The 16,965-nt window shown below is 39.4% G+C and overlaps 1 protein-coding gene across 1 annotated transcript in view; it reads right to left on the bottom strand.

The window, feature by feature from the left end:
• Nucleotides 1-16,965, bottom strand: part of LOC124619946 — a 185,866-nt gene that overhangs the window by 122,604 nt on the left and 46,297 nt on the right. Inside the window, exons 3-5 of the mRNA XM_047146608.1 lie at nt 16,163-16,446; nt 14,933-15,256; nt 7,098-7,636 (exon numbers count right to left, since the gene is read on the bottom strand). Coding sequence (XP_047002564.1) covers nt 7,098-7,636; nt 14,933-15,256; nt 16,163-16,446 — 1,147 coding nt within the window. The remainder of the gene's footprint in view (nt 1-7,097; nt 7,637-14,932; nt 15,257-16,162; nt 16,447-16,965) is intronic.

The raw sequence follows: 16,965 nt of genomic DNA, 5'->3' as shown, positions 1-16,965 counted from the left end.
AAAGCATAAATCTGCCAATAATCTGATGGATTCTGTTCTCCATAGAAATCTCCCTCTTTCTTCTTCTCTTCACTCTTGCTTACCGTCATGTTCTTCACTCTTTTCCCAATTAGATTTGAAGAATAAACTTTAAGAGACATGAAGTTCAACATCCAATCTAATCGTCACAATGGCTGCAGTCTGTGTGGATCAAGACATTCTTCATACCAAATGATTTAAATATTTTCCACTAAAGCTACATAATTATCATGAAATCCTACGTACACTCATCATGTAAATCATAAAGAACATTACAAAAATCTTTAGTTACAGGGTGTACATGTGGACAAGCAAACAAATTCCTGGATTTTCCACTTAGAAATGTACCTTTTCCCAAATGATACTACATTTTTTTATACGTTAAGTGCCAATATACTTTCCCTAGAGCTGTAAAACTTATCAGTCTTTGAATGGTGAAGGTTTTATACACCGGCATAGAACAATCCGGCACTTGAGGAAACTCAACCGGGCAAAAAACAACGCATTTTGGAAAGATCTTTGATGCGTGGCAATATTTACACTGCATGTTTTCGTGTTACAAAAGTATAAACATGAATTCCACCAACCACAGCACGGCAGCTTCCAAAGCACTGAAATTCGGATTGAGATACACTTTTGTCAGTCAATCATATCCCATGTCATGTGATCTCGTCAGCTAATGACAGCAGATATTCAGAGCATTTGACACATGATGTAGTTGGCCAACAGCAACATCACTGTTAAGTAGCACAAACACATAAAGAGAGAAAATTAATCATTTAAATTACTATACATACAGTATATCCACAAGGAAAGCTAAACTTTCACATATAATATTGGCAATCAAAATTTTTTTGCTGTTTTTTTCTGAAGGTGTGGTTTGGCAGAATCCTAAAGCACAATCTTAAATTGCAGCAGCTCAATATTTCTGGCAAGCACGATTATAAATTTCACTGTTGTGCACCGTACGTTTTGTGAGTTACCTGGATGAATACATGTTCTGTCGAACATCTCCACTTTTCCATAGTAAAGACAATTACATGTGAAATTGCTCAAGAACTAGCTTCACACGTTTTATTGAAGGATAATTTTACTTATGCCATTGTCACTGCATAATTTGTAATCTTTGAAAGAACAAAAATACATATGACAAACAAATCTTGAACTTGGTCTTTTTAAGCATGTGTTACCTTTTTAACATATATCAAACACAAATGTGCCAGAAAAATTTTAAATAATGGCATAAATGGCTGGTCTTCCAAGCCTGAAATTTTTATATGCGACTGGTCCTCAGTGTTGAGTGGAGAGTCAAACACTACAAGATTTAAGAAATTCATTGTAAATTCGTACAGTAACATAATTCATCTTGTGTCAAAGAAAGCTTACTTTGCAAGTAACACTTCTGAAACCATCTGCAATATTTTTCTGTGACCAGTTAGAAATGTAAACAGTTTTGACATCATACTCATAGAATTGAGGCCCACGAGAAAGACACATCTAAATCAGTTTGTCGTTACAAACTATTGTATAGTCTTTGACACAGTTCATTATTGACAGACACTTGTGTGCGCACTGTGTTTTGTTGCTGTAAATGGTGTATTTTCTTTGCAAGTAAAGTTGTTGTTATCCTCTTGTTTATGTTTTATTGTTGCAGTATTATTCTGCAGTAATAGACTAAAGTGCAATTCTCTGTTAGAGTACCAGTTCTTACCAACCAAAACTGGATGAAAAAAATCCCAATTTTTTCTGGATTTCCTGGTTGTCCCGGAGTGTATACACTCTGTACTTACAAATAATTACTTACGAATAACACATTAACTTTGACATTAAGCAGACTTTGGTAAAACATACTTTTTACACTACAACAGTATAGCAGTATTCAACAACAGCAGCGATGAACAATTAGCACTAATCCAAGCAACAATAAGAGACTATATCTGTTAACTAAAATTAAATTTAGCAAATTATAGTAAGTTAAAAAACCAATTCCTATGTATCATTCATTCTCAACAGTTATCAGATGTTTTGCAGTACTTTCACAATCTTGGAACCATGCATGACACACCACATTTAATTAATCTTTGATTTATTTACACGCACAGTGCCTTGGAATTGGAAACACATACTGGCAAGTCAAAACATTACAACAGCTGGAGAGGGATCCCATGCAAGACAGAAATAAGAAGAACTGCAACATTCATAAGATGATTATTATGACACCACTTAACAGGTTGTTGGTTTACCTTCAGATCATAATACAGCAACGATGGCATAGACCTGACAAGCCCATGGTAGATATCTGCATATATGTGACCACATGTATAGACAGGTCAATATAATTCCCACAAATTAACGAACAAGTAGTCTGTGAGTACAGAGCTGGCGCACAATACCATCCAGATGTGTTCCATCAGGTTTGGTCCAGGCATATTTGGTGACCAAGACATCAACAAGAGCTTACTATCACTACTTGAACACGATCCTGTCCTTGTGTCAGGAAAGCTGTCATCGTCATTTGAAACAATATCAAGCACGAAATAATGCAGGTGATCACAATAAGGTTCAAGTATTCCACAGCTGTCATGCTGCCATCAGTTATCGCCGCACATTTCATGTAAATCCAGATGAAAGTCCCTCACAGCACAAACTTTCCCAACTGTCCTATGTTCATGGCGAGGACAAATTTTCAAGCAGCTGTTTGCATGGATGACACAATATCTGGACACAGCCGTCAACCCACCTCTACGAGAAATGAGAGTCATCTGAGCAGGTGACATGTTTCTATTGATCAGCAGATGAATTTCAATGATCTCACATCCACTGACACTGTAATTGATGATGTTATTGCATCAATGAGGAAACATCTAGCAGTCATCTGCCGCAAACCCACATGTTCAGCAACGTGCCCTGAACCAAGTGCTCTAAAACACTTGTACCTACACTAGCATAGTACTCTGTCATCAGATGTGCTATACAGATTGCTGCTTTTCCTGCTTTACAGAGCCGGAAAGCCTCCAACCTACACATTCTGTGAAGAGTCATGGACGTCCAACACCTTGTCACCTACTTGTGCTTTCATCATACTTCAATCTAGGGGTCATGTGTGACTATTTGTGTGGTCTACAATACCTCTTTAGGGAGCAAACAAACTTCTAATTTCTGCTTAATAAAACCAGTACCAGTAGTATAAAAGCAGAATACCCCACATGCAATGAAAACTCAGAAATAAGATGTTCATTATTTATTGTGTTTCCTAAACGATCATTATTGTGTTTCCTTAACGACAATGTCACATCACTACGAATTGTCAACACAACAGTATCCTGCACAACTGGATCATCACACTGCCAGTCAATTGTAGACCCATACACAAGGTCTGTCCATTGCGAGGATAAATGTCCAACCTCCCATTATAAAGCAAGTTAATACAGGAAAAAATAAACACACCAAAAAAAGTTTTGCATCACCTCAGTTCCAAGAGTTCTGGAACCTGTACAGAAAATTGGTATACAGATCAACATAAACATCATTTCCATCTTTTTTATTGCTCATGAAAACCACACATTGCACGTTGTACCACAATACAGTGATACCTTCGGAGGTGTTGGTCCAGATTGCTGTACACACCAGTACCTCTAATACCCAGTAGCACGTCCTCTTGCACTGATGCATGCCTGTGTTTGTTGTGGCATACTATCCCCAAGTTCATCAAGGCACTGTTGGTCCAGATTGTCCCGCTCCTCAACGGCAACTTGGCGTAGATCCCTCAGAGTGGTTGGTGGGACACACAGTCCATAAACAGCCCTTTTCAATCTATCACAGGCACGTTTGGTTGGGTTCATGTCTGGAAAACATCTACTAGTCAAGCGATGTCATTATCCTGAAGGAATTCATTCACAAGATGTGTATAATGGGGTCGTGAATTATTGTCCATGAAGATGAATGCCTCGCCAATATGCTGCAGATATGGTTTCACTATCGGTCAGAGGGTGGCATTCACGTATCGTACTTCTATTATGGCACCTTCCATGACCACCTGCGACATACATTGGCCCCACATAATGCCACCCTAAAGCATCAGGGAACCTCCACCTTCTGCACCCGCTGGACAATGTGTCTACAGCGTTCAGCCCGACCAGGTTGCCTCCAAACACATCTCTGACAATTGTCTGGTTGAAGGCATGTGCGACACTCATCGGTGAAGAGAACGTGATGCCAATTCTAAGCGGTCAATTCGGCATGTTGCTAGGCCCATCTGTACCACGCTGCATGGTGTTGTGGTTGCAAAGATGGATCTTGCCATGGACGTCGGGAGTGAAGTTGCGCATCACGCAGCCTTTAGCGCACAGTTTGAGTCTCAAATGATGTACTGTGGCTGCACAAAACATGGTGGCATTGCTGTCAGGGTTCCTCCGAGCCATAATATGTAGATAGCAGTCATCCACTGTAGTAGCAGGTCTTGGGCGGCCTGAGCGAGGTATGTCATTGACAGTCCCTGTCTCTATGTATCTCCTCCATGTCTGAACAATACAGCTTTGGTTCACTCTGAGATGCCTGGACACTTCCCTTGCTGAGAGCCCTTCCTGGCACAAAGTAACAATGTGGATGCAATCAAACCTTGGTACAGACCATCTAGGCATGGCTGAATTACAGACAACACGAGCCGTGTACCTCCTTCCTGGTGGAAAGACTGGAACTGATCGATTTTCAGACCCCCTCCGTCTAATAGGTGCTGCTCATGAATGGTTGTTTTCATCTGTGACATCTCCGAACAGTTAAAGGGACTGTGTCTGTGATACAATATCCACAGTCAACATCTATCTTCAGGAGTTCTGGGAATCGGGATGATGCAAAACTTTTTTTGATGTTTGTATGAGAGTTAAACAGACAATTGTGTAATGAGAGTCATTTCACAGAACAACTTTATTTCACACAGAGAACTACTGTGTTACTACTTGCAGTACAAATGTAAATTTAAAAGAAGACTCTCTTCATTCCTATAGGGGAGGGTGGCTGGCACATTACGACAAGGACTAACGCTAATTTAATTAAGAGGAGATAAAAATTGTTGTTCATCAAACTTTTCCAATAGGTTGATTGGTACTGCATTGCAGTACTCTCCAAGATACGTACATAGTCAAGGACATGTTCATTCCTGATAGTCTTTTTTTCACCAACAAATGGAGGAAAAAACTAAATTTTGTTAGTAAGTGCACATCTAAACCATTTGTGATGCAAATCAAAAGGAGTCATTCTTGGATGAGAATAATGAGACACTGATATTTCAAACAATGCGCCACTGGTACTTCAAATAATGGAACATTCAGGATGGAATGACAACAATATGAAATACGAAATCCAGGATGGAATAATGACAATATTATGAAAAGGACAGATTGCTACTCAGCATACGGCAGAGATACTGAGTTGCAAATAGGCACAACATAAAGATTGTCAAACAAACGAGCTTTTGGCCTAAACGCCTTCATTGGAATTAGACAACAGACACACATACTCTCATGCAAATACAACGCACACGCACGTGACCACCTTCTCTGGCTGCCTAGGCCACACTTGCAGCCAGAGACTGTGGCCGTGTGTGTGTGTGTGTGTGTGTGTGTGTGTTTGTTTGTGTGTGTGGAAGCCTGTCCAAAAACTTACTTGTTTGACAGTCTTTTTGTTGTGCTTATCTGGAACTCTGCATCTCTGTTATATGGTGACTTGCTATCTATGGTTTTCCTAATAGTGTCAATATGAAATAGGTTTGATTGCTAAACGCCACGTAGAGGAGACGCTGAGCAACAGACAAACTTCAAAGTAGACTAATCCTTCAGATGCAGAAAACAAAACAAACAAACAAACACACACACACACACACACACACACACACACACACACACGTGCAAAATGACCACTGTTGACTCAGAAAGAACAATTTGGGTACTGGAGAAATGTAGGAACACGTGGGGCCATACTGGCCCTACAATTTATCTTAAAAGATGGAGTGAAGAAAGGCAAACCTATGTTTACAGCATTTGTGGATTTAGATAAAGCTTTTTCTTCATACTGAGTGGAATATGTTCTCTAAAGTTCTGAAGATATCAGTGATGAAACCCAGAGAACAAGTTGTAACAGTCAAAGGACATGAAAAGGAGACAATAGTCAAGAAGATAGTGAGACAGGGTTATGGCCTCTCCCTGATGTACACTGAATAAGCAACAAATGAAACCACAGAGAAAAGAGCAATATTTTAACATATGACATACATTCAAGTGTTAAGAAGTATTTGCTAGAAATATTAGTCAGGTCCATCATTAAACAGCAGCAAACAAGAGGAGAATAAAAGATTTTACAATGTTGAGGTACATGTGACATTGAAGATTAAGTGGGTAGATCACATAACTAATGAAGATATACTGAATCGAACTGAGGAGAAAAGAAATCTATGGCACAAGGAGGAGGGGGTTTCATTTGCTAGGACACATCCTGTGGCATCAAGGAATTTGAAATTGGTAATGGAGGGAACAGTGGGGATTGTAGAGGGAGATAAAAGCTTCACTATTGCAAGTAGGTTCAGGTGGATGTAGGCTGCAGTAGTTATGCAGAGATGAAGAGAGATGCGGAGGACATATTAGGGTGGAGAGCTACACGAAACTAGTCTTCCAACAGAAGGCCTCCACAATGACAACTACCGTTACATTTTATATTTACTCTTGGATTAAATCATTTTTCTTACATGCTGTCACTTCTGCAATGCTATTTTATTTCCATCTCCTCCACTACCTTCCTACAAACTTGAAAGCTCCATTGCATCTATAATAGGCAACTCTAAATACATTTTCTATATAAACATGTTTATTATATTGCTGCTAACCGTGCAGTGCAAATGCTGAGTTGCAGACAGGCACAACAAAAAAACTGTCGGAAAGTGAGCTTTCAGCCAACAAGACCTCCTTTGAAATTAGTCACCAAACACACACACACACACACACACACACACACACACAAATGCAACTCACTCACACATTCATTCCATCCTGGATTTTCCACTGTTTGTTTATTATATCTCTTCTACTGACCTCCTGCGTTCCAGGGGTACTCGTTCAGCCTCCAGGGTTTCCCACTGCTGTGTCAGGTGATTGACACAGCGAGTGCAAGCTAGGATCCGACCATGAGAATCAGTGCACGCATTTTCTGAAGTGCGAGTCACATTTCGGAGACAAGGAAAATGCATGGCATGTGAGTTCATGCCTTCTGGGCTTGTACTTAACCACTCCATTTGAGACCGTGCATACAGACCACCACAAATGTAGCATCGATAGTTCTGCTGCCCCAGATTGTTGTTGTTCACATTGGTTAGAGGTGGAGCACCATTTTGTTGGCGTTCTGGGGGAGGTATTGATTGGGGCTGTCCTGGTGATGCAGGTGGGGGTAAACTACGCACAGAGGAGAGAGTTGCTGGTTCACTGGTAACTGAAGTTTTTCGGCGGACACTTGGTACTTTAGCACCACCTCCTAAATCATATGGTTTGAAACGGATGTCACCGCCACCTGCACTTGCCGGAGAACGAGATGGTGGACACTGCTGTTCTGTGTGATGGTTACTGCCACCAAAAACCTGAAAAATGGCCATTAATACTTTTATTACTCAATAGTCAGCACCACCTATTACAAAACATAGCCAATTATTTCATATTTTGATAAGTTATCTGTTAGGTTTACTGCAATTCAGTAGCAATGATTAGTGAAAAAGAAGTTACAACTACAAACAATCTAAATTAGTATTCTACACATATTCAACACATTTTACAGCAAAAAGTTTTTATAATATTTGTCCTATAACTAATAATAGTAATACTTCATGTAAATGATAGCACAACAAATATTGGAAAGATGGAAGTGTTTACTGTCATAACGTGAAATTGGTAATTTTTACAAAATATAGCAACATTTGGTATTCTGGAGAGTTCTTTAGTGTAGTACAGTAATCAAACTGTGTATTTTTATAGTATGCAACTATAAATATGAAAATCACCAAACACAGCACTTTAGTCTTGCAAACATATGAATTAGCATGGCATCTCATCTCATTGTTTTACTTCTTTCTGTCAGTTGGAGTACACCACAGACACGGCTTTCACCGTAGACACCATTCCACAAAAATAGTACAAATAATATAGAAGAAATATTCTGATACCATTCTCAGTGTTTTGTTCTACTGCCAGATACACGCTTTCATTAGTCTTGATCAATCCAAATAACTCTTTGTCCAGACGCAAAATAAAAGATGTACAGTATCAAGCAAATAATAATAAGCTACCAAAGAACCTTAAAAAGCATGGCTGCCTTTCTTGCTAGTTTGTTCATTACAGAGATATGAACAGCAACAAATCTTTTTTAAATGGCACCATGTATCTACTTTCTACCTGCTCAGAAACGTATCAAAGTGTACAATTCACATAAACATAATGTTATTAAAAATCTAACATGAAACTGATATATCTAAAAGGAAAGATGATGAAACTTACCAAACAAAAGCGCTGGCAGGTCGATAGACACACAAACAAACACAAACATACACACAAAATTCAAGCTTTCGCAACAAACTGTTGCCTCATCAGGAAAGAGGGGAAGGAGAGGGAAAGACGAAAGGATGTGGGTTTTAAGGGAGAGGGTAAGGAGTCATTCCAATCCCGGGAGCGGAAAGACTTACCTTAGGGGGAAAAAAAGACGGGTATACACTCGCACACACACACATATCCATCCACACATACACAGACACAGTCTGTGTATGTGTGGATGGATATGTGTGTGTGTGCGAGTGTATACCCGTCCTTTTTTCCCCCTAAGGTAAGTCTTTCCGCTCCCGGGATTGGAATGACTCCTTACCCTCTCCCTTAAAACCCACATCCTTTCGTCTTTCCCTCTCCTTCCCCTCTCTCCTGATGAGGCAACAGTTTGTTGCGAAAGCTTGAATTTTGTGTGTATGTTTGTGTTTGTTTGTGTGTCTATCGACCTGCCAGCGCTTTTGTTTGGTAAGTTTCATCATCTTTCCTTTTAGATATATTTTTCCCGCGTGGAATGTTTCCCTCTATTATATAACATGAAACTGACTTTGATTCTCCTATACCACCACACAATGCCAGAACCAGCACACATTGCCAGAACATGGGGTAACACAACTTGTCCACTTGCTCAAGTAGACAGTAAACAAAACAACAGTGTTTTCTTATTTACAATACAGGTCCATGTAGCACAGTCAGTAGTACTTTTGAAAGCTTGGTGTGTACAGTAAGTCAGTCTTTGATAAAAACTGCATCATTGTTACTTTTCTTTTATTGGGGTTGAAAGTAAGTGTAATACCACTCAGGCAGAGGAAATCTACAGACAGCAATATCCTGACTAGAAACCATTTATGGACAGGTCTTGAAGAGAGGAAATGGATTACCGAAAACAAAATATAGTGTGCTATTTAAAAAAGATCCACTGTTGTTCATACCTTCATAACAAAGCTAGTTATTTGGAAGTGAATCATGATAACTGTCCCCTGATGACTAAACATTTATCTTACTTCTGGAATAAAAGGGACGTGGAGAAAGGTCTATAAAATACACCATAGAGAAATGGAGGTCCAGAACTAAAAATTGAATGGCCTTCGCCATATTGCTACAAAGGATAAAAAGTAAAATGCGGTTGACAGCCCACACGTTGTTCACTAAAACGGTGGATAACTCCGACAGCAAGCCCAAAAGGGGACGTAAATGGTTAAAAAACAGGGCATTCCATCAGGAAATGGAGGACAGTTAAAAGTTGGACGCAATGTGCACACAGTGGTGGGGCAGCATCACTTAACAAACGGCACTGAAAGCTTTGTGTTAGTGTCTTTTGATTGTGCACGTCTGCAACTTAACGTGTCTGGTTTACAGTATCAATCTATCTTTTCCTACATTGTTGAAAAGGATAGACTGCTACTCCCAATATAGAGGACACATTTTCTTGCAGACAAGCAAAATGAAAAGACAGCCACAATTTAAGCTTTCAGCCAAAATACCTTCTTCTGGAGTGAGAGAAAGAAAGAAAGAGAGAGAGAGAGAGAGAGAGAGAGAGAGAGAGAGGGAGGGAGGGAGGGAGAGAGAGATAGAGAAAAGCACGCGCACGCCCACACACACACACACACACACACACACACACAACTTACACATACATGACCATTGTCTCTGGCTGCAGTTTAGATGTATAGCAGTCTTTCCGTTGTGCCCATCTGCAACTCAACTTCTCCTCTATATGGTGAGTAGCAATCTATCTTTTGTATAACATTGTCATAAATAACAAATTGACCATCAAAATGACACTATCTTTTGTATAACATTGTCATAAATAACAAATTGACCATCAAAATGACAAACACAACTCTCAATACATCAGTTACAATATCAATCAGTTGAAAAAATCTGCTGCCATACTGCGTCAACATCCCCTCAAAATAGCAAATGCAGTTTCAACCATTCTGATAACACAACACAAAGAAATAAGAGGTAGTATTGTTCTGTCATACGAGATGGTGGATTGCATCATATGAAATTAGCTTGAAGAATCCTACCACAATCTAACATTTACAGTTGCAAAACTTGCTGCTTCGAAAATTGTAAGCATCTGGCATTTGGAAGGAGACTAGCGCCCCTAGTGGTGAGAAAGACGACCGTAATATTAATGTTTGTTTCTGATTATTTTTCTGTTTAATTATATAAACAGTTGTTACATTCTTGTGTGATAAGCATTATTAAATTATCAAGAGAAATGAATGATCGTGGACTAAATGTAAAAAAAGCTGAATCTCACTGATTCAGTGACATAAGCTATGACTTATTCAGAGAAAATGCTTTTGAGTGTGTGTGCAATTGCAGCTTTCTCTGGTGAAAGCAAGAGAATATAAACACACATTTCATAAGTGGCAAGCATAATTAATTTTGCCTCAAAAGCAAAGATTCTTGCCAATTGTGTCAAGTCTGTGTGGTTTTCCCTTCAGCTACAGTTGTGGTGGATTATTTGGTACATTAAATAACGTAAGCATTGCATTCCATACACATTTCCTACATTCCACATTGCTGATTGCACTGCAAGTATACTAAAGAAAATTTTATGCTGTTGAGTAAACATACAACAACTTTCTGCAAAATATGAAATCTTCTGCAGTTTACTATCAACTTTTTGTTTTTGTTTTTAAAAGAAAACTATGTTCTTCAGGTAGGTTACAAGAAAACCTAAATTTAAAAAAATAAAAATTTTGATGACACTACATACATCCTCAATCATAAAAATTATGTTACTAATCAACATAAATCATACTATTCACACACATCTGACAATGTATTGATAAGCATAGCCTTCCAACTGCTTGGAGTACTGCTGTCACAGTGTATAACAAAAATGAGCAGGAGTGTCCTGACTGTATATGTTAGTCTGTGCTCCTACTTCAAATGTTGATTCATATGTCCAGGAGTCATACACAATGGCATATGGATTTTTCAACATTCTCCATATGACTACTGCTATTATAAATATACTGCTATAGGTCCGAACAGGACTCAATAAACAAAACACACAAAGAAAGACTGCTACAGCACTATAAGCTGGATAAATCACTGGCAGATTGGTTGGTTGGTGATTTGGGGGAAGTGATCACGCAGTGAGGTCACTGGTCACATTGGATTAGGAAAGGATGGGGAACAAAGCCGGTCATTGCTTTTCAAAGGAACCGTCCCAGCATTCATCTGAAACGATTTAGGAAAATTACAGAAAACCTAAATCACGACAGCCTTATGCGGGTTCGAACCGTCGTCCTCGTGAATGTGAGTCAAGTCACTGACAGAGATTACAAACATTCTGTCGAAGTACATGTACCTAAAGTCCATTATTCTGTGTATCTGCTGATATCTTTGTACACATCATGCTGATCTAAGAAAAAAATTTACACGAATATTGCTATGTGCTATTTTTATAATTGAAAATTCTTTTACATGTCCCAAGAATATCACCTGTCGCTCTGACATGTAAACTGTTTGGTTTATGAGCAGGCTGACTATGCTTCCTTGGCTGAAATGATTCATTTTTGTACTTGTTCCTTTCAAAAGTGAAAAAGTCTTCTAATTCAGAACGAAGTTTGTTTTGGAAGTTCTTTGTGGACCTGTTTGCATAATTGGCAAACAAATAATGATTACAATATATTAATCGCATACCTGCTAATGCACATGACACATCCACCAGAAGACACAAAGAAATCACTTCTTGCTTAGATAAGGGCCGTTTTATACCTTTTCTACAAAAAGCAGTTTCTTATATGCCCTTCCAACTAGCTCAAAATCCCTGACGACGTCTCACCTGCATTTAAAATTTTTTGTTTCCCATCTCAAGTACACTTGCTCTCACCTACCTTTTCCTTTCGAAGAGGTTAGGAATTCACAGTGTAAACAGTACAAATTATTAGTATAAGATACATTATTTCTTGTAAAAACTGCAAAACCAAGGAGGATACATGTGACTGAAATGACCATGACATAGATTTGTTACATGAAATACACAAATGATTACAATTACAGAACCATTCATGATCTCAGAGTTTGAGAATACAGAGTGAAAGAGAAGTGTTACAATCAAAGGCTCTAAACATTATGCCATCAAATCTCAAGGAGGGCCTGGATATGTTCCTGGAAATTATTTATTTATGCAACTTGTTAGTGAGTACAAAAAGCTCCAATAAGAGTTTCTGGAGGATCATGCAAAAAAGTAGTTGACCATCTACACTCCAAATATGTTCAATGTCATGTACACAAGCAGAGCAGGGAAGTAGGAACATCTGTTTTTTGTTGGATGAGGTACATAGTTCCTTGCCTCATACGACTGGGTGTTGTTCCGTGAAAATAGGGCAAATAAAACTCCCTGGAAGAAGATTACTACCTCAGCAGCTTCAACTTTTCTGACGACAAAGTTTATGTTCAAACTGTTCTCTACATACAGGAGTTTGTAACACATCTTGTAATCCAATGGCACCCTAAACCACCATACATGTCCTCTTTTCCCTTGTGTATCAGCAATGCAAGCCAGCAAATTGTGGTCACTATGATAGTGCCTATGTACAGGGCCAATGCTATAGGTCATGTTACAGTCTGGCTTGTCCAAAACATAACATGATGTCTCTCAGAACCCCAATCCCAGCAACTAATTCACATACCCATTGTAGTCTGTGGCATTTGTGATATGTGGTCAATGGTAGCTGATGGTGCATCCCATCAGTCCAGAATCCAGCACATTGCATCAAACCATCGACGCAGTCTAGTCCACACCTAGTGCAGTTCTCCAGCAGTGAACTTACATTTAAGGTCTGATAATCAGTTACAGTGACATGGATAAGATGGCAGTCATCCCTTACCTTAGTAACAATGAGTGATTCAGTACTTGCTCAATACTCCTTATAACCATTCCCGATCCACCGATTCCACACACCTTGTCACTGTCATAGCAGCACACCTCATACAAGCAAAAACTTCAAAACGTGGCAAATCCATTTAATGTAGTGTAATTATTATTATTCTCCATTCAAAATGGCTCATATACTGATACTTTATACTTCGATATTGCCATGTCATCTATCATTTGGGTTTGAATTGCCACTTCATTTGGCAATTCTTCAGTAATTGATCTTGGGCAATTCACAGCCTTAGCAGAATGAGCACCACTGGGCCTATGTGTATATTCTCTCTTTCCAGTCTTTAGTACTACTTGATGGTATACTAGTGTTCTCCTCTCCTGACTTCAGATGTATAGACAGGGTGAGTCAAAGATGACTTTACAGCTTTAGAATGATGTAGAAATTTATTGAGATAAGTTACAGAATCAGTAGTAAACAAACACAAGTTTAATTCATGTAGTTCATATCAGTATCCCATTTTGCCACCAGGATCATCACAGTAGATCACATTTAAAATGGCCACTCTACTGGTGCAGAGCGTGCTTGTTGTGTGTTTTGATTTCAGGAAATAAACTCTGCAACAACTGTTCAGTGAAAATTTTAAACCAAATACGCCAAAGAACCTCCAAGCAGGCATAGAATTTACTTTTGGCACAAGAACTTTGTTGAGACATGTTATTATGTCAAACAGGTATCCAGATATGCTTGAAAATTTTTTAATTCCTCAGATTGATGAAGATGACTGAGCTGGAGTGGTTTATTACCAGGAAGACAGTGCACCACCTCATTTCCTCATGGAAGTGTGAGGTTTTCTCGATAATCGTTTCCAAGGTTGGTGGATTAGCAGACTTGACACCACTGAATTTTTGTCTCTGGGGTATCACTGAAGACTCTGCATATGTTCCTTACCCACCAAACAATTTAGCTGACCTGAAAAATCGAAACTATGCTGCCACTGAACATGTTAAACCCAATTTGCTGCAACTAGTATGGGAAGAAATTGATAACTGGTGGGAAGTTTGCTGCATGACAAATCAATATTTACTGATTCTGTAAGTTATCTCAATAAATTTCTATATAATTCCAAAGTTGTAATGTCCTTTTTGACTCATGCTGTAGAAGGAAGGTCAGGTTTTAACATTACATCAATCATTAGTTCACTGGAGATGCAGTACAAGCATGGATTGGGGGAGGAAATAAACAATGACCATTTCAAAGAAAACATCCTAGCATTGCCTTAAATCGTTAAGGGAAACCTTGGAAAACTTAAATCTGGATGGCCTGATGGGATTTGCGCCATTTTCCTCCCGAATGCGAGTCCAGTTTCGTAACTATTAGGCCATCTCACTTGGTGTATTTGTTTGGACCATCTTTCCTGAGTGTTGCAGTTTTCACAAATATTTATTACTACTGCTTATTTTCTACATATGAAACATCCAATAAACAAACCTGATGCTTCTGTGGTATGGATTTATAGCAAATTGAGCAGACTTGCACCATTCCCTGTGGTGATATTGGACTAGCACCCTGTGGGGGTTGAAGAGAGCAAATGAAAGGGAAATACGCCTCTTTCTCTGGATTGGGACAGCAATAGAGGAGACGTATTGAAGACGAGGGATACTCAAGTGCACATGTGTAGCAGACAAAGGTCGTTGTGTCAAGTGCTGGCGCCTGGCGTTTCCTCAAAACATAGTTGCGATCACCATGTGGCACACCTTGAGCAGAGTACGCATTCCACTGATGCAGGAGGTGCCGCTGGCAGGCAGAACAGGCCTGTAACAATCAGATAAGTATTGTTTCAGTAAGTCCGGGCTACATCCATCTATAAAATTTTTATGTACATCAGTAATATGTTTATATATAAAAACAAAGATGAGGTGACTTACCGAACAAAAGCGCTGGCAGGTCGATAGACACACAAACAAACACAAACACACACACAAAATTCAAGCTTTCGCAACAAACTGTTGCCTCATCAGGAAGGAGGGAAGGAGAGGGGAAGACGAAAGGAAGTGGGTTTTAAGGGAGAGGGTAAGGAGTCATTCCAATCCCGGGAGCGGAAAGACTTACCTTAGGGGGAAAAAAGGACAGGTATACACTCGCACACACGCACATATCCATCCACACATACAGATGTCTGTATGTCTGTATGTGTGGATGGATATGTGCGTGTGTGCGAGTGTATACCTGTCCTTTTTTCCCCCTAAGGTAAGTCTTTCCGCTCCCGGGATTGGAATGACTCCTTACCCTCTCCCTTAAAACCCACTTCCTTTCGTCTTCCCCTCTCCTTCCCTCTTTCCTGATGAGGCAACAGTTTGTTGCGAAAGCTTGAATTTTGTGTGTGTGTTTGTGTTTGTTTGTGTGTCTATCGACCTGCCAGCGCTTTTGTTCGGTAAGTCACCTCATCTTTGTTTTTATATATAATTTTTCCCACGTGGAATGTTTCCTTCCATTGTATCAGTAATATGTTTACCATTTACATAATCTTGAAGTCAAACATGCGAAATACTTCAAGTGACGAATCATTCTTTAAGTATGATTTCTTTGAAGCTTTTATTAGTAATTTCCAATAATGTACTGTTACTGTCTAGACATCTAACAACTCCACTACTCACTATGTATACCATATGTACTGTAGTAAACTTAACTAGACAAGTTCTGGACCAGTTCAGACATTACCTGCACACGACCTGCAGAATCCATGGGGCGAGAGCGCGCAGGCCTTGGGTGTAACATGAGACTGGGGAAGAATGGCTGTGGTGACTGAGAAGGCAAAGGAGAATTGCCACTTGCTTCACTTGTAGGTGGTGTTGCCGATGGCAAAGGTTTGGCTGATATATGACTGAGCGAACCACGTTTGTACTCATCACCACAAACATAACAGACCTCTGTAGCTGAATTCTTGTCTGGCATACTGAGGTCCAGAATATCTGTTCCTGTTGGGCCAGTCCCACCATAAGGACCTGCAACAAAACACTGCTGTTAAGATGTCTTTTTGTAAGTTATATGATACAAAGCAACTTTAGTTAGTAAATCATTTGATACATTCTGTGTTGTATCAGCTACTTCACATGATGTATTACTGTCAAGAACCATAGCTCGATGAAACTTAGACCATATATAGAAAGAGCTACTACAGCAGGGTTCAAAAGGTAACTGAAAGAAATGTGCAATGATATGAACAAAATGACACTTTCATTCAAAGACAATAATGACACTGAAGTCATTGCAATTTACAATGGTCCCCTGGATATTCTAAATGGTGGGACATGTTTCTTGATAAAGTGTGCGATCACCATGGATGGCAATGAAACTCTGCAACATGCTTCTTGGGGTAAGATGTTCCATTCTACTCCACCAGTGTGGTTGATAATTGCTGGATGGTTGTTAGTGCATTTGGATAAGCTGCAATACGTCTCCCCAACATACCCCACAAATGCTCAGTGGGATTTAAATGGGCCAGTCTCCTGACTATCCTCTCA

The sequence above is a fragment of the Schistocerca americana genome, chromosome 6 (genome assembly GCF_021461395.2).
Source record: "Schistocerca americana isolate TAMUIC-IGC-003095 chromosome 6, iqSchAmer2.1, whole genome shotgun sequence".
NCBI lineage: Eukaryota > Metazoa > Arthropoda > Insecta > Orthoptera > Acrididae > Schistocerca > Schistocerca americana.
The sequence above is the reverse complement of the archived record's forward strand: the minus strand, read 5'-3'. Positions and strand labels throughout refer to the sequence as shown.